The sequence below is a fragment of the Zootermopsis nevadensis genome, unplaced genomic scaffold (assembly GCF_977971745.1).
Source record: "Zootermopsis nevadensis isolate Lab colony 2312 unplaced genomic scaffold, Znev_1.0 Znev_ptg000021l, whole genome shotgun sequence".
In the NCBI taxonomy this organism is placed as follows: Eukaryota; Metazoa; Arthropoda; class Insecta; order Blattodea; family Termopsidae; genus Zootermopsis; species Zootermopsis nevadensis.
Window position 1 is genome coordinate 872,465 of NW_028259153.1, and position 14,964 is coordinate 887,428.

General features: G+C 38.0%; 1 protein-coding gene and 1 long non-coding RNA gene across 9 annotated transcripts in view; one reads left to right on the plus strand and one right to left on the minus strand.

Annotated features, from left to right (window-relative positions):
• Positions 1 to 13,280, plus strand: part of Amph (amphiphysin) — an 88,118-nt gene extending 74,838 nt beyond the window's left edge. For 4 of the 8 annotated variants that reach the window (XM_087352945.1, XM_022081918.2, XM_087352947.1 and 1 more), the window contains 5 exons: positions 459 to 499; positions 1,636 to 1,647; positions 3,631 to 3,858; positions 9,478 to 9,620; positions 10,450 to 13,280. In XM_087352945.1, coding sequence (XP_087209071.1) covers positions 459 to 499; positions 1,636 to 1,647; positions 3,631 to 3,858; positions 9,478 to 9,620; positions 10,450 to 10,530 — 505 coding nt within the window. In that variant the 3' untranslated portion in view covers positions 10,531 to 13,280. The remainder of the gene's footprint in view (positions 1 to 458; positions 500 to 1,635; positions 1,648 to 3,630; positions 3,859 to 9,477; positions 9,621 to 10,449) is intronic. The other 4 variants (XM_087352946.1, XM_022081919.2, XM_087352948.1 and 1 more) reach the window with 3 other exon arrangements.
• LOC147873087 (uncharacterized) lies at positions 12,322 to 14,384 on the minus strand. Its single transcript, XR_015536196.1, has 2 exons — positions 14,228 to 14,384; positions 12,322 to 13,663 (listed from the first exon to the last, which is right to left on the minus strand). It is a non-coding gene; the product is annotated as an uncharacterized LOC147873087 (long non-coding RNA).
• Between the last annotated feature and the right edge of the window lie 580 nt (positions 14,385 to 14,964).

The following is a 14,964-nucleotide window of genomic DNA, read 5'->3' on the forward strand; positions in this document are numbered from 1 at the left end:
GAAGATGGTTTTCTATACCTTCAAAAGAATTTCAAAGGAAGAACGTACATTTTATCAACATTTTTTCAGCAAGGGGACTGAAGTAACAAAGCTCACAAACTTAAAAAAAGGTCCTCAGTTTTGAGTCGTGGTGAAGATTTTTTTTTTAATAGAGAAATTTAATTGTGATAGATGATTGTTTGAAGACAAATAAACTAAATGTTATAAAACAAATTTCAAAATGTTAACATTTCTCAAATTTCCCTGCAGTAAAAGTGCAGGCACTCTGCTAGAAAATATGAATGAAATTGTTGTTGTTTTGACAATAAACACAGTTGAAGGCGTATTGTTAATGATTGCTGTGCATATTTCAGTATTCCATAATGATTTTGTCATGTATTGGATCCTTTTTGTTATATCTTTTCCGTGTCTTTGCATTCAAACTAACGAGTGAAACATCTGTGATGATTGTGTTTCAGAATAATTTCAAGTGCGCCATCATCTCCTATATCAATAGCAGGTGAGCAGCATTCTGTATCGAGCTATGTTACGATAACCTTTGATCGCAGTAATGTAGCTAGCAGCATGAATGTTAACAAACCGTAATTTAATCGGATACGTGCATGTAGATCTGTTTTATGTTTTGAAATTCTGATTACGCAGATTGAAAAATGTTACAGTCATAATTTCAGATAACTTAAAAGTATACATTTACGTAATAAAGCAATATCATGACTTGACAAGCGGGATTAAAATCTCTGGTTCATGAATATATAAATTCTGAATTTTTACAATATATTGCAATAACAAAGACTTGTGTAATAATTAATTTATATTGTGGTTTAAGTGGAATTTGGTAAAAATTCATAGCGAATCGTAAATTACTCGTTGGCTGGACAATCATAAAATGAGAGACTCTCCTCTTTATAGCGTGGACTAATTTGCTTACAGTTTAGTCTAAGGAGGCATTCAGGGGTGTGATTCTTACACAGTTACGTTGTATCGTTAGTATATCTGCTTCTAATTTTAATTTAAATAACAGCTTACAAAAGTTATATGTGTTGGTTTTATACTTACGTGTATTAACTGCATTTTGAACGTTCAGATGAAGCCATCCTCTTTCCTGTCTTCTAACAACAAAATGCTTTTTATAATGTTGTAAACACTAATATGTGTATTTGTTGTTAAATAATTAATTTAAACTGAGAAAAAAAATAGATTTTGCTGGTCTGTTCACAAAATGTTTGGTTTTTCATTTAAATAGGAATATAAGAAGTGTTCACAAAATGGCGCTGTCTTAAAATAACGGCGTGCTATATGGAAGAAGACGGACAGTTAGTAATCTGTCACATTTTTGCTACCATTGAGAGCTGTAACTTGCAGATGAAGTAATATTAGTAACATGAAAATTACTTGTAAACAGACCATTCCAGTTTGAATAACTTTCTTTACGTCAGAGCTTGATGCAACTCGGACGTAATGGAGCGTTCCTAGTTTGCATGTGGAAGGTGAGATATATGAAATGTTACAAGTCTGAAATATGGAAATACAAGTTGTTCAGTTTCAGAAGACAGTTTTTACCAATTTAATTAGACCTCATGAGGCACATTATGGCTGTTATAATGTGACCCAGATTTTTTTTTTTTTTTTTTCCAGGTGAAGATTTTGGTAAGTATCTTGATAAACCCCCTGTAAAGAACCATAGTTTAATGCAAAGCTTTGTGGATTTCAGCTTTCAATGCAGACAATTTGTATTTGATGACAGTGGTAATTGTTTGGATCATGAGGAAACTTCTTCCATGTAGTATGCAACTGCAAATTTGTTATTTTTCTTATTATTGAATTGAATAATATAGGGTGCCACATAAGTTTCCTTTTCGTAATTAATCTAGACTCCTTATTTTCTGTGAATAAATATTCAAATAATAAAATGAATGTTAGATTATGAATATCCCACGTTTTCCATCATATTGAATAGACATAAATATTGGACAGCTCCACGTAGATCTGTGTTTGTGTTCAAGGTCTCACATTTTTTACATACCAGATGAGTGAAAAGACCATCACTTCAGTGCTTGCAGTTGTGTTGATTTTCCATTCTACTACAACTTGATCTGTCCGCGGGAAATTCTTAATGATTAGCCTCATGTACGAGGCGCGTCCTCAAAGTCAGTTTCCCTGGGGCCGTTTACAGAAACAAAACACAATTTCATGGAAATATTTATTGCAACAGATACAGCAAGTGTCCAGCTATTTTTCAACATATTCGCCACCGGAATTGAGACATTGGTCATACCGTGGGACCAACTTTTGAATACCTGTGTCGTAGAAGTCTGCCGCCTGGGATTGGAACCACTGTGTGACAACCATCTCCGCCTCTCTGTCATTCTCAAAACGCTGACGCTGACCGGACAGGAATTTCTTGAGGTGTAGGAAAAGATGGAAATCACTGGGAGCGAGGTCCGGGCTGTAGGGTGAATGATTAAACACCTCCCAGCTGAACTCCTGCAGGAGACTCGCTGTCCGTCGAGCCGTGTGCGGCCTAGCGTTATCACTGACCGCACTTCACAGTCGGCGGGAGCTGGAATAAGAACCTCCATCTTCAACAGCTGCAACGATGCTACTGTGAGAACGCGGGAGGTGCCGTTAGTGCATGCGCCATGCTACGTCATTGCTCTATCACGTACGCACAGTCGCTTCGCGCAATATAAGGTTTGCTAGCTGTGGGACGAGTGGGAAACTTACTTTGAGGACGCGCCTCGTATAAGGTGTCATTCTCAGAATTTCATCTGTATTAGGACCATCTTCATTTGGAAATTTTAGCGCTGTAGAACTGTAGAGATTTAGCTATCGCTGAAAGCAACGTTGCCGTGTCACAAGTTTGTTGGAATTGTTTCTTGTTGACTTCAAATGAGACTGAGCAAAAGTTTGTGCAATAATTTGTATGTCGATGTCAGTATTTCACTTCTTCTTAGCTCAGCTACGTGGTTACATTCTTGAAATGGTTTATTGAGGTTAGGGATAGTTTTGCCTGTGGATTAAAGAGTTCAGAATTTATCAACAAAAGCTGAAATTATCTGCATGGAATACTTGTTCTTTTGAGTTTTTTCATTGATTTGTAATCTGACAAGTTTCTGATCAGTTGATGAACGTTAAGTGAAGTTGTGTGCCATGGAAGTTATTGGTTTTATTGTAGTGAAATCTGAGATATTTAATGATGGTACTTCCAGTATCATCATTAATTCAATAATTATTATTATTGTAGTTTTCTATCTGCTAGGGAGCATTAAAAATGCAAAGTTTAACAAACAACTGTACTTGATATAAACAGATAACTTAGTATTAATAGCAAAGACTCGAAGTTTAAAGTGTTGTTAACACAACTTATGTGCCACTCTATACATTAAATTCTATTTTTAAGATAGCGTTACATCATTTACAGACGTTATAATTTTTTATTATATTTCAAAAGTATGATACGAGCTTAAAAAATGCCGTCATATATTTTGAATATAACAAACCTTGGAATTGAAACATAAATTAATCCGAAACCAAGTGTTTGTAATTTTTTTTTTTAAACAGACCAGAAAGTCAAAATGCATGTGTTGACAGTTTTGATATGGGTGTGTCTTTCTGTGTTGTGTGTTCCAGCTGATGATAACCCCACAACCCCCACTACTCCCCAACCTAACTCTGATCTAGCCATCACATCCACCACGACCTCTACTACCACAACTACTACTGACAATAAACCGTCGGCAGGTTCACCAAAGCTCTCACCCTCTCCCGGGGCCCAGATAAATGGTAACGCTAAACCTCCAAGTCCAGGGTCACCCAATAACAGCAAACACATTGAAGAAATGTATGATATACCAATTGGTGAGTATGCAGGCGATCACGATTCATGCAATATATTATTTATCTTCTTTACCAGGCCATGACATGAATTTCCTTTACTTTATTTATTTATAAAATGTATCTTATAGATGTTACAAAATTGTGCATGCATTTTATGGGTGCCACTTCCAAGAATTATCTCAAATTTTGTTAATTAAGACTTGTCTCTTCAGGCATTATCTGTTTTTGTACTGTGCTCAAAGAAGAAAGATATTTTATTATCAATACATATATTTATTTTTCCAGTCTATACACAAAACTTGTTTTAAAATAATGTTGTTAAGATTATTTATAACATTTACAATATAAATTGCATTATGTTATATTTTATGACGCTTTTCTGTGTCGTATAATATTACATCTATCTCAGCGCTTTTTGATTTCGACGACATGTTTCGATGTTTACCACATCATCATCAGGCTTTTTTAAAAACTATTGTACATTTGTGCATTACGTTTATTGATTTTTAATTTTCAGTCTTCATCTTGATTTGGAGTATGCATTTTGATGTTCATTATCAGGTTGTATTGTGATGTGTCGGACGTCTGATATCCACAGACGATAAACTGCAACAGTTATAAATAATTTTAACAACATTATTTTAAAACAAGTTTTGTGTATAGACTGGAAAAATAAATATATGTATTGATATAACACAAACATGACGCAATTAAGATACAAATATTTTATTATGCTAAATTTGTAAGCTTGAATTTCATTATTTAATATTGTTCTTGTTTGGGAGTGAAGTATGAAGTATTTAATTAATTTATTGACGCTGTAAGCAGCTTTGATTATATGTCATTGGATGATGGAATGATTAATGAATAATGAATTATAAAGGATATGTAAGGAAGTGGTTGTAGCCTGTCTTAATGTACTGGGGACTGAGGAACAGGCTGAGATTTGAACCTGGGACCTCCTGACTATGAAGCAGGGATGCTAACCACTTGGCCACAATGTTCAATAATTCCAGTACTATAACTTAAGTAGGATTTGTAATTTTCACGGCGGTGAGTTCAAAGATGGCATCTCCAGTATAATTAATTCAGTAATAATTGTTATTAGGTGGTCCAGATATACTTGAATTACAAAAGTTGTTCTGTTTCTCAGCGGAATTATTGACGTTGCGATACCTAGATGGAACAGTTCCTCTGTTCTTGCTTTAAGTATTTAATACTTTATCCACATTTGTGCTCTTCTGTATTGCATGTTTATAATTCCTCTCTCTCTCTATGGCAGTATTATATAAAGACTGCCATATTTTAACAACTTTATACTAATATGATCTCAAATTTGTTTCTTTATAATTCATTTCCAGTGATTTGCGTGAAGAATTAAAAGAACCTTAAAAAGCACATTTCAGATGATGTTACAAGAGTGACATAACCCCTTTTTGTAGTTACAGAAGAAACGTTCATAATTGCTCTGGTAACAAATGCGAATGCACTTTATTGTTCGTAATAATTTGCTACATATCAGGAAAATTATTTATAAGAAGATTCAGGTCTTGCTAGAACTCTGAAGTACACATTTGTTCTGTTCTCCTTGGGGCCGTGAATCAATATGGCTGCACTATTTTTATTTTACGAGTAATACATCTGTAAATTCAAATTAGGCAGAAAAAGGAAGATGTGAAATCAATTGCACTGCCCAAGAGGAAAGTTCAGCGGTAGGCTGATGAGCTGGTAGTGATAAACATTTGAGTTGCACAACAACAGGGAATTCTCACAACTGAAGGTAGAACCTCTACAAGAGAGAGTCAGTCAGTTTCTAAGGCAATGTCCTACGTAAGCGATAAGAAGCGAGCTGTGCGAGCTGCATAAGCAGAATGGTGTGTCATCGCCCTGATGACGGAGGCAGTATGACCTCCGAAACGTTGGTTAACATCGACCAGACTGCACAGCGCAACAACCCAGAAGACAGAAATCTTCATACTCTGATGATGGAGGCAGTATGACCTCTGAAACGTTGGTAAACATCGACCAGACTACACACCGCAACAACCCAGAAGACAGCAATCTTCATACTCTGATGATGGAAGCAGTGTGACCTCTGAAACGTTGGTTAACATCGACCAGACTACACACCGCAACAACCCAGAAGACAGCAATCTTCATACTCTGATGATGGAAGCAGTGTGACCTCTGAAACGTTGGTTAACATCGACCAGACTACACACCGCAACAACCCAGAAGACAGCAATCTTCATACTCTGATGATGGAGGCAGTGTGACCTCCGAAACGTTGGTAAACATCGACCAGACTACACACCGCAACAACCCAGAAGACAGAAATCTTCATACTCATCGCCCTGATGACGGAGGCAGTATGACCTCCGAAACATTGGTTAACATCGACCAGACTGCACAGCGCAACAACCCAGAAGACAGAAATCTTCATACTCTGATGACGGAGGCAGTATGACCTCCGAAACGTTGGTTAACATCGACCAGACTGCACAGCGCAATAACCCAGAAGACGGACATCTTCATACTCTGATGACGGAGGCAGTATGACCTCCGAAACGTTGGTTAACATCGACCAGACTGCACAGCGCAATAACCCAGAATACGGATATCTTCATCTACATAGGGAATCGCTTGTTGTGTCCTACGTGAGAACCGCAATAGAAGCACACGGTCTTTCTGCGCATGCGCCTTCCCTGTACTGCAAAGTCAGAGCTTTTCTGTGCATGCGCCTTACTGGCCAGCGCAGCGACCTGCACGAAAATATCAAAATATTTGATCTCGGACTTTGGCCGCTGACCGCTTCGCCGTAACATAGGACAGCGACACACAAACAGCCAGTTTGATATTTCCGCTTCACCCACGCAACTCGCACCGCTCGCATTTAATCGCTCACGTAGGACGCCGGGTGAGTATGATTGCTGTGTAATCTGGAGCCCTGAAATGTGTAGTGTATCTTAACTGATCGGCTTGTTCTTATTTTAGGTGATGAAACTTATACATACATGTGTGTGTGTATTCTTTTATCGCTATATAGTGTTCATATGCTCCTAATCAAATTTTGTGAAGCTTGTTGACTTAAAATTTCTTCAATTCTAAAGGAGTCTGACGACGGTGGATCACACTTAAAATCATTTGCTATCTGGACTTTTTCCATCGTCTTTGTTTAAAAGAAACCACAATGTTGTGGAAACCTACTCGGTGCTGTCCCTCTAGCCTGAAGACGGAACCAGAGCCAGTTTCTGAAACGTCGGTTTCATTTAAACAAAGACGATGGAAAAAGTCAAGATAGCAAATGATTTTAAGTGTTAAAATTTCTTGCTAAGCAATATAGCAAGCAGTTGATGTTCTATGAAGTGATGCAGAATCATAGTTTCGCTGTCCATCGTCTTCATTTTCAGCTGAAAAAATTATTCCAGGTGCTTCTTTGCATATTTTGGAAAGATGTGACTAGTAACAGCTTCAATTTGTTCTTCAACACAGTATTTGATGCTGTATTGTATTTTATTAAAACTTCACTTACACATTTTCAACAGTATTGCAGTTTTTATGGATTTCAGCTCAACTTAAACGTACAAAAGTAAAAGTATTCAATATCTGTGCACTATTACTTCGTCTTATAGCCTTCAGGAGGTGGTGCCGTGTTTTTGGTATTGAGAACCCAACTGCATCCAGACATTGCACAGTTACCAGATGCATTAACTGATTCCTCTACTTCAGAAGTGTTTTTCAGTCTACTTATCAGATGATTAATTTTAATAATATTAGAGGAAGAAGTTGAATACAAGCCTACTGTGGTCTAATGGTGTATTGGGGTTAAGATTGCCAAGCTCACTTTGAATATTGGTATGCAACATTTTGGTATCGTGGTGGTCTAGCAGTTAAAACGCTGGCCTTGTAATCCTGGGGTCTCGGGTTCGAGTTTATAAATTGTGTTGGGCAAGACCGTGGTCTAGGCAACACGGAGTTTTCCTCCGTGGCATCCCAACAATTACTCCATTCACACACAGAAGAAGGCAATGGCAAACCACTTCTGGATCATCTGCCAAGAACGTATATGAACAGGTCCCAGTCCGAGAAAAGGATGGAAGGATCCTGTTCATATGGACCTGTCATCACACAGAACACTAAATAATAATAAGATGAGGTGGTCTAGCGGTTAGAACGCTGGCCTTGTAATCCTGGGGTCTCGGGTTCGATTCCCGGCGGTGCCCGAATTTATAACTTGTGTTGGGCAAGGCCGTGGTCTAGGCAACACGGAGTTTTCCTCCGTGGCATCCCTACAATTACTCCATTCACACACAGAAGAAGGCAATGGCAAACCACTTCTGGATCATCTGCCAAGAACGTATATGAACAGGTCCCAGTCTGAGAAAAGGATGGAAGGATCCTGTTCATATGGACCTGTCCTCAGACAGAACACTAAATAATAATAATAATAACATGCGTATTTAACCATTCCTGTTTTATGTAGGATTTGAGGTTCTCACAGCAGTGAGTATGAAGATTACTGTCTTCTGGGTTGTTGCGCCGTGTGGTCTGGTAGAAGTATACTGACGTTTTAGAGGTCCTTGCTGCCTCCGTCATCAGGGTGATGACGGAGGCAGCAACGTTGGTCGACATCTACCAGACTACATGGCACAACAACCCAGAAGACAGTAATCTTGAGTCCTATTTTAGCTCGTATAACATATTTAAGTTAGTGACAAATAACTGATGTAATCATCATCTGAAGGATTGAAGGATTTAGTATTAGACTTTGTCTAACTTCGTGTTCCTAAAGCCTCTAGGTGTATCATCAGAAGCTTTTATGGTGATTATGTATAATGAATTCTTCTCAGGCTAATGGTTTAATGGAGAAAACACCAGTGTTTTGAGACCCATCTTTGTCGTCATCCTCAAGGTACTGAAATTGTAGGAGATCCCATCCATGCTCTATGTATCACTACAGTAATGACCACATAAATTGCACCTTTCAAGTTAGTGTATGAAACATGTCGCTGATAGTATATTAATGGCTGTTCTTCCAGTCATATGCCATTATCTACATGGTTAAGGACTAGAGATGTTTTTATCATAGAAGTAGCACAGGTTGCGATTACATACATTTATTTTGTAGACTTACTGAAACATATCAGGGCGCTGGTGATGGAGGCAGCAAGGACCTCTGAATCATCACTAAATTTCTACCAGACTACGTGGCTCAACAACCGAGAAGACGGCCATCTTCGTACTATGTCTAGCCTATATAACATGACAATTTATCTGATTAAAAGTTGTATGAGAAGCTTTCATGGTGACTAAGTACAATACTACGGTACCCTGAGGACAAGGACGAAGATGGTTCTTAAAACTTTGGTGTTTTCTTCAGTAAGCTGGTAGCCCGAGAAGAATTTATTATGATTAAACGTTGGTACGTCAAATGATTGGGTACAAATATGTTTTGTTTGGAAGAGGAAGTCGTAGTTCAGTCATGGACGTGATAGTTTAAAATGAAGAAAGTGTTTTCTGTTTGAATGACAATGACATTGCTGCACTTTTGATGTATACTGCTGAATTTAAGGATCAGTCCGTCTGTGTACTGAAAAGTAGCCGCATATTCCTAAATTTCTGCGTATAATATCTGTACAGGAGCCACCACAGACAATCTGCCACCTGGAGTGCTGTATCGAGTCAAGGCCACTTATAAGTACAATCGTGAAGATGTAGACGAGCTGTCTTTTGATGTCGGTGAAATCATCCGAGTTGTGGAGTACGATGATCCTGAAGAACAGGTATGGCGAAGATATAATTCTTGAGACATGAATGAAGTGGTTCGGCAATATAAATTGCGTTTATGTAAATGAATAGAAAATATACATTTATTTTGTATATTTTAATTTAACCTTTTTATATTTCTTGTATGTGTCGGCTGAAAAAGCCGTGGTAATTGACAAAAATAAAGCAGATTTGTTTTATATATGGTCATTTGTGCTTAGTAAGAAACTTCAAAAGCTATGGGTATTAAAATTGGTGGTTATGGTATGAAAGTTACAGATTTGTATCGTTGTACCTCCAAAAATTGGTTATTTATCCACGAACCCATGTTATTGTTAACGATGTAAAAGTACTGCACAGACACCAGATGGGCGATAGTTTGACGGAGTAAGGCATTATATGAGTAATCTTTTTCGCTCGAACCTTCTTTTCTTTCAAAGTTTTGTTAACCGTGTGGCTCTTGGTTCTTCTTGAAGGTAGACAAAGTAATTTGACAGCGAAGATACGAGCACTGTAGCCATGCTTTTAGAATGTAATGCATGTGACAGTCAATATATTTTATCTTAAATATTGTCTTCATTAACATGGCATATTTGATTTTCACATTACAGAACTTAATGCCAGTTAAGAAGACGGTAATTATTGTAAATTGAAAAGGTAAATTCAGAGGGTGGGGTACGCAAGAAGGGGACAAATAGAAATAATGTGTATTGTTACTGATTGTATTCGTTGGCTTGTAGCCGTAAAATGGCAAAAACTCTTTGACGTTTCATCGTTATTAATCTCAACATTGACTTAACCTGTTTGTTTATTTAGTACAGCGATGACGGAGTGTTGTTGTTGCAGGAGGAGGGTTGGTTGATGGGCGTTAAGGAAGGCTCCGGGGAGAAAGGAATGTTCCCTGCTAATTTTACTCGGCCTTTGTGAGTGGTTTGAGATGACGATCAGAAACATCAGTTGTCTTGAGAATGAGCAATCAAGTGAATATAACTTTGCGGACAGCAGTAGAGTAAGGCACTAGGAGGAGGAGGATTAACAGTATCTTGTCGTCACATGTGATGTGATGACAAGAGGAAACATTGGTAATCCAGCACTTTTTAACCCCAGAAGATGTATCACCCATACTAACAGAATGGAACAACCTTTACAGAACATTTGTACAGCACCAAAAGTGGAGCATAAATTTAGCCTTTGATATCGAGACTTCTCCAGAACAATCACCATAAGTGCTGTTACCTGGTAACAATTGTAGGGTTTTATTATATTTACCTACAGTTTCATTTAATTTATATATAAATATATATAATAAAACTACAATTATACTGATGTTTTATGTTTGATTGATGCGGCAAAATCGACAGAAAAGATTTCAAATGTGGCAGAATTTCAGCTCCTTATGATTATCATCACATCCGTAATGGCAGAGGAAGATACAGACATTTGCTGACACTAAGAGGTGAGATGAATAGAAAGTTGACGATTCAGTCGTCAAGATTTGTACAACGCTATCAACATTTTGAATCTAAAAAATTCTTTTCAGTCCTATCTGTTATTGTCAGTATCTTGTTGAAACATTCCATCAGCCTCATTGCCAGCTTGTTCCATACACGTCATCTGTGTTAATCAAGCATTCCCGCAGCATCGATGATGATTTTGGTGGTACATCTGAGAGTAGCTATCTTCTTGAATATATCTGTGAGGACGGATTACACTAGGCTATTTAATGGGACAAGAACATAGTTACTACTCACCGTATGGTTCATAATGGTTTGTGTATGTTTGAGTTATGACGCTGAATAACGTACTAAATAGACTAGGCACTGTGGTTATAAATTTGTAAGCAAATCAAACCTCAGACCATTTTTGAATACAGGGTGTTCAATATTCCAAGCCTGTGACATTTATATTTGCAGGAGAGAGTCGGGGGGGAATATTGTTCCTTCCAGATTAACTATCGATTCTATATATAAATGTTTGCTACCACAAAGTAAGTTTGTAACGTCTTAAATTAAATAATCTCTGGCTGAGGTTCCAGTTTTTGCCTAGAAAGTTCTTTAAAGATATATTGACATAGTTTGGCAAATTATTCTAAGGTTCTTCTTTTGAATTTAATTGTCACTATATTGTCATTAATGTTAGTAACATTAGTTATTAATATCTTTTAAGTAGGCTTATTGCCTGTGATGTGGTCCCAACTCTTTTCCGACAGCCGTAGCCGGCGGCATCTCGATACCGCCGTTGAGGTGCCAGTTCTCAAATTTTGCCCCTCCCCCTGATATTTTTATGTGAGAAATGTGCCTTCATACAGCCCATTTGAGATAATATCAGGGCATTAACATCTTATAAATCCATCATCATTTATATTGTTGGATTGGCTACACTGCCATAGTCGGACCGTGTTCCCAGGCACCGTTATATCTGATGCCTGGCGCATGGTGGATTCTTCCCAAACCATTAAAAGTGCCTTTATTATTAACAATTCAAAGTTAAGAAGATTGTATGCAGGTAATTGTAGAATATTTAGTTAATATTATAATGCTGCATATTAGGTTACATGAAAGCTGTACAACATTTCTGTTGTCTTCTTGAATGCCTTTATGTAGAGTATGGTGCGTTGCTGGGTGCCAATTTGACATGATTTAACTTTCTTCAGAAATGATCTTATATGTTAACGGAATCTTGTGAACAACTTTCAGTAGCGGGACAGGTCCGTGTGGAAGTTTTGGCTGAATTATTGGAGATTTCTTCCAGTTAGCTCAAAGTTTACAGAATGTAATATAGTTTTGTTAAAAAGTAATTCTGAAAAGTATGATTTTTTTTTTTTCTGTTGTAGCTTAAACAACAAGAAAGATATGTTTCACTAATTTATTTACAAAGAATATCATGGTCCGCAAACTGTTGATATGAGTTGCAGAAAACATCTGAAGCTTACACTAGTGAAATGTTTATAAACAGGAATAATCCGATGTTGTAATTAGTGTGTTGACGAAGATGATTTTGCGTGTGCAGACAGTTAGTTTGGTATTGAATGTACATTTTATTACTGTATAGATCTGATTTCTCGTGCCCTCCCATTTTTAAATCTGGAATGTTAATTTTAAGTAGGTCACGTTAAAATTTCTGTTTTGTTACCTCTTTTGTTAAATATTCTATCTCATGTGTTTTTTCTCTTTTTTAAGTAGGTTTTAGCTTATGCAATTCCTTACTTTTTGTAAACCAAAACAGTATCTCACATTTATAATTTTTAACAGGTTAGACGGTAGTTCTTTATTCACTCAGAATTTATACCAATTTGCATTTTAATTGTCACTTTAATAAATGCAAATGACAGGAAGTGCTCCAAATGTCCATCTTTTGATTGAACTGTCAGTATAATATAAAGTATTTTATGTTGATTAGCCCTAGTCATAACTGAATTAATTCTGGAGGAAGGGAGAGCTCTTTAATATTGTATTACATTATTCCATGAAGTCTGGTGCCATGGAGGTAGTTATTTTGAATTTTCACCCCTAGCTAGTTTATTGTTGTTATTTAACTTCAATTGTGGTATATTTTTAAACTGTAAAGATGAAAGAATAAGGCTCATTGTAAAGTAATGAAATATACATGTTCCACCACATTTCTATACTATCGTATACTGTTTTTATGATAGTTTAAATAAAGTGAATTATGTTACACGTGTGGCTTCTGATTTTTATAGATCCATGTTAAAGTAATAAATGATCTTTGCCCATAACTGAAACCTCTCAGGCTGAGTTACCTTGCAGGTCTAACTTGGGAACAAATCATATATATACAGTGTGTCCACAAAGTCCCTTCGGGGTTTTGAAAAATTGTGGCGCGCAAACAAATTGAGCTAGCCACATGCGGTTTGCGGCAGATTACAGTGAAACTCTGGAAGTTTCTTACTGACCTCAGTAGACCTCGATGTGGGCTCTATTGGTAGCACGGAGAAGGTCCAGACGATATTCGAGCTCTTGCCATGTTCTGTGGAGCAATACCGCTGGAATAGCCGAGATCACATTCCTGATACTGGTCTTCAGGTCATCAAGTCCGTTACCTGGTGTTCAGAACGCATTGCTCTTGGCATAACTCCACAGGAAAAAATCCAGTGGTGTTATGTCTGGTGAACGTGGAGGTCATGGCATTGGACCGTCTCTGCTGATCCATCTTCCTGGAAATGTTTTGTCTTGGTGCGTGCATACCTGCAGATCCCAATAAGGTGGAGCACCATCTTGTTGCAGAATGATGTGTGGCTAGTGCTCAATTTGTGGTACTGCGTACAGTTCCAGCATATCCAGGTAGGTGTTCATGTTTCCAGGAAGATGGATCGGCAGAGACGGTCCAATGCCTTGGCCTCCATGTTCACCAGACAACACCACTGAATTTTTTCTTGTGGCAGAGAACTGATCAGATTAAATGCATCTTCAGCAGCTCTATCCAGTGTTTTATCTCATTCATTTCTAAATCGAATTTGCAAGCTGTCTCATACATCACATTCAGTTACCAAAATTTTCATGACCCCTTTTGAAAAACTCATGCTCCAATACTACTATTAAGAAATTAATAATTGCCTGTTAAATAAGTGTAATATGAGGGGCATATACAAATGATTTAGACTAACCTGAATTATGTGATCGTTGGTGGTGGCTCCAAGGTTACACTTCGGCCCGTTCCACATATTCTCCCAGGAGGCCGATGCACCGTTGCCATATCTCTGGCAATTTCCGTATTGCCTCTCGAAACCATTGTTTGGGGGTGTCTCGTACCCACTCCCTGATAGCATCATGTAAGGCGTCACTATCGGGGATTCTTCATCTCACGGAAGAGGGCATAGTCACTTGGTGCCAGGTCGGGGGAATAGGGCGGGTGTGGGAGCACGGTGAACCCCAGTGACTGCTGCTTAGCTTGAGTCTGTTGACTGGTGTGTGGGCGGGCATTGTCATGCAACAACAACATTCCGAGACCACTTCCCCTTGCGACACTGTTGGATTTTGCGTCTCAATGTTCGTAGGAAGACACAGTAGCGGCCCAATTCCCCCGACCTGGCACCAAGTGACTATGCCCTCTTCCGTGAGATGCTATCAGGGAGTGGGTACGAGACACCCCCAAACAATGGTTTCGTGAGGCAATACGGAAATTGCCAGAGACATGGCAATGGTGCATCGACCTTCAGGGAAGCGTAACCTTGGAGCCACCATCAAAGATCACATAATTCAGGTTGGTCTAAATCATTTGTATACGCCCCTCGTACATTGTTAAGATTTTCAGTATAGGTAGAATGCGCCTTGTAGCTGTCGAGTGATTCAGAAAAAGAGAGAAAATGGCATTACAAAATATGTAATGGTTTGTATTTGTGTT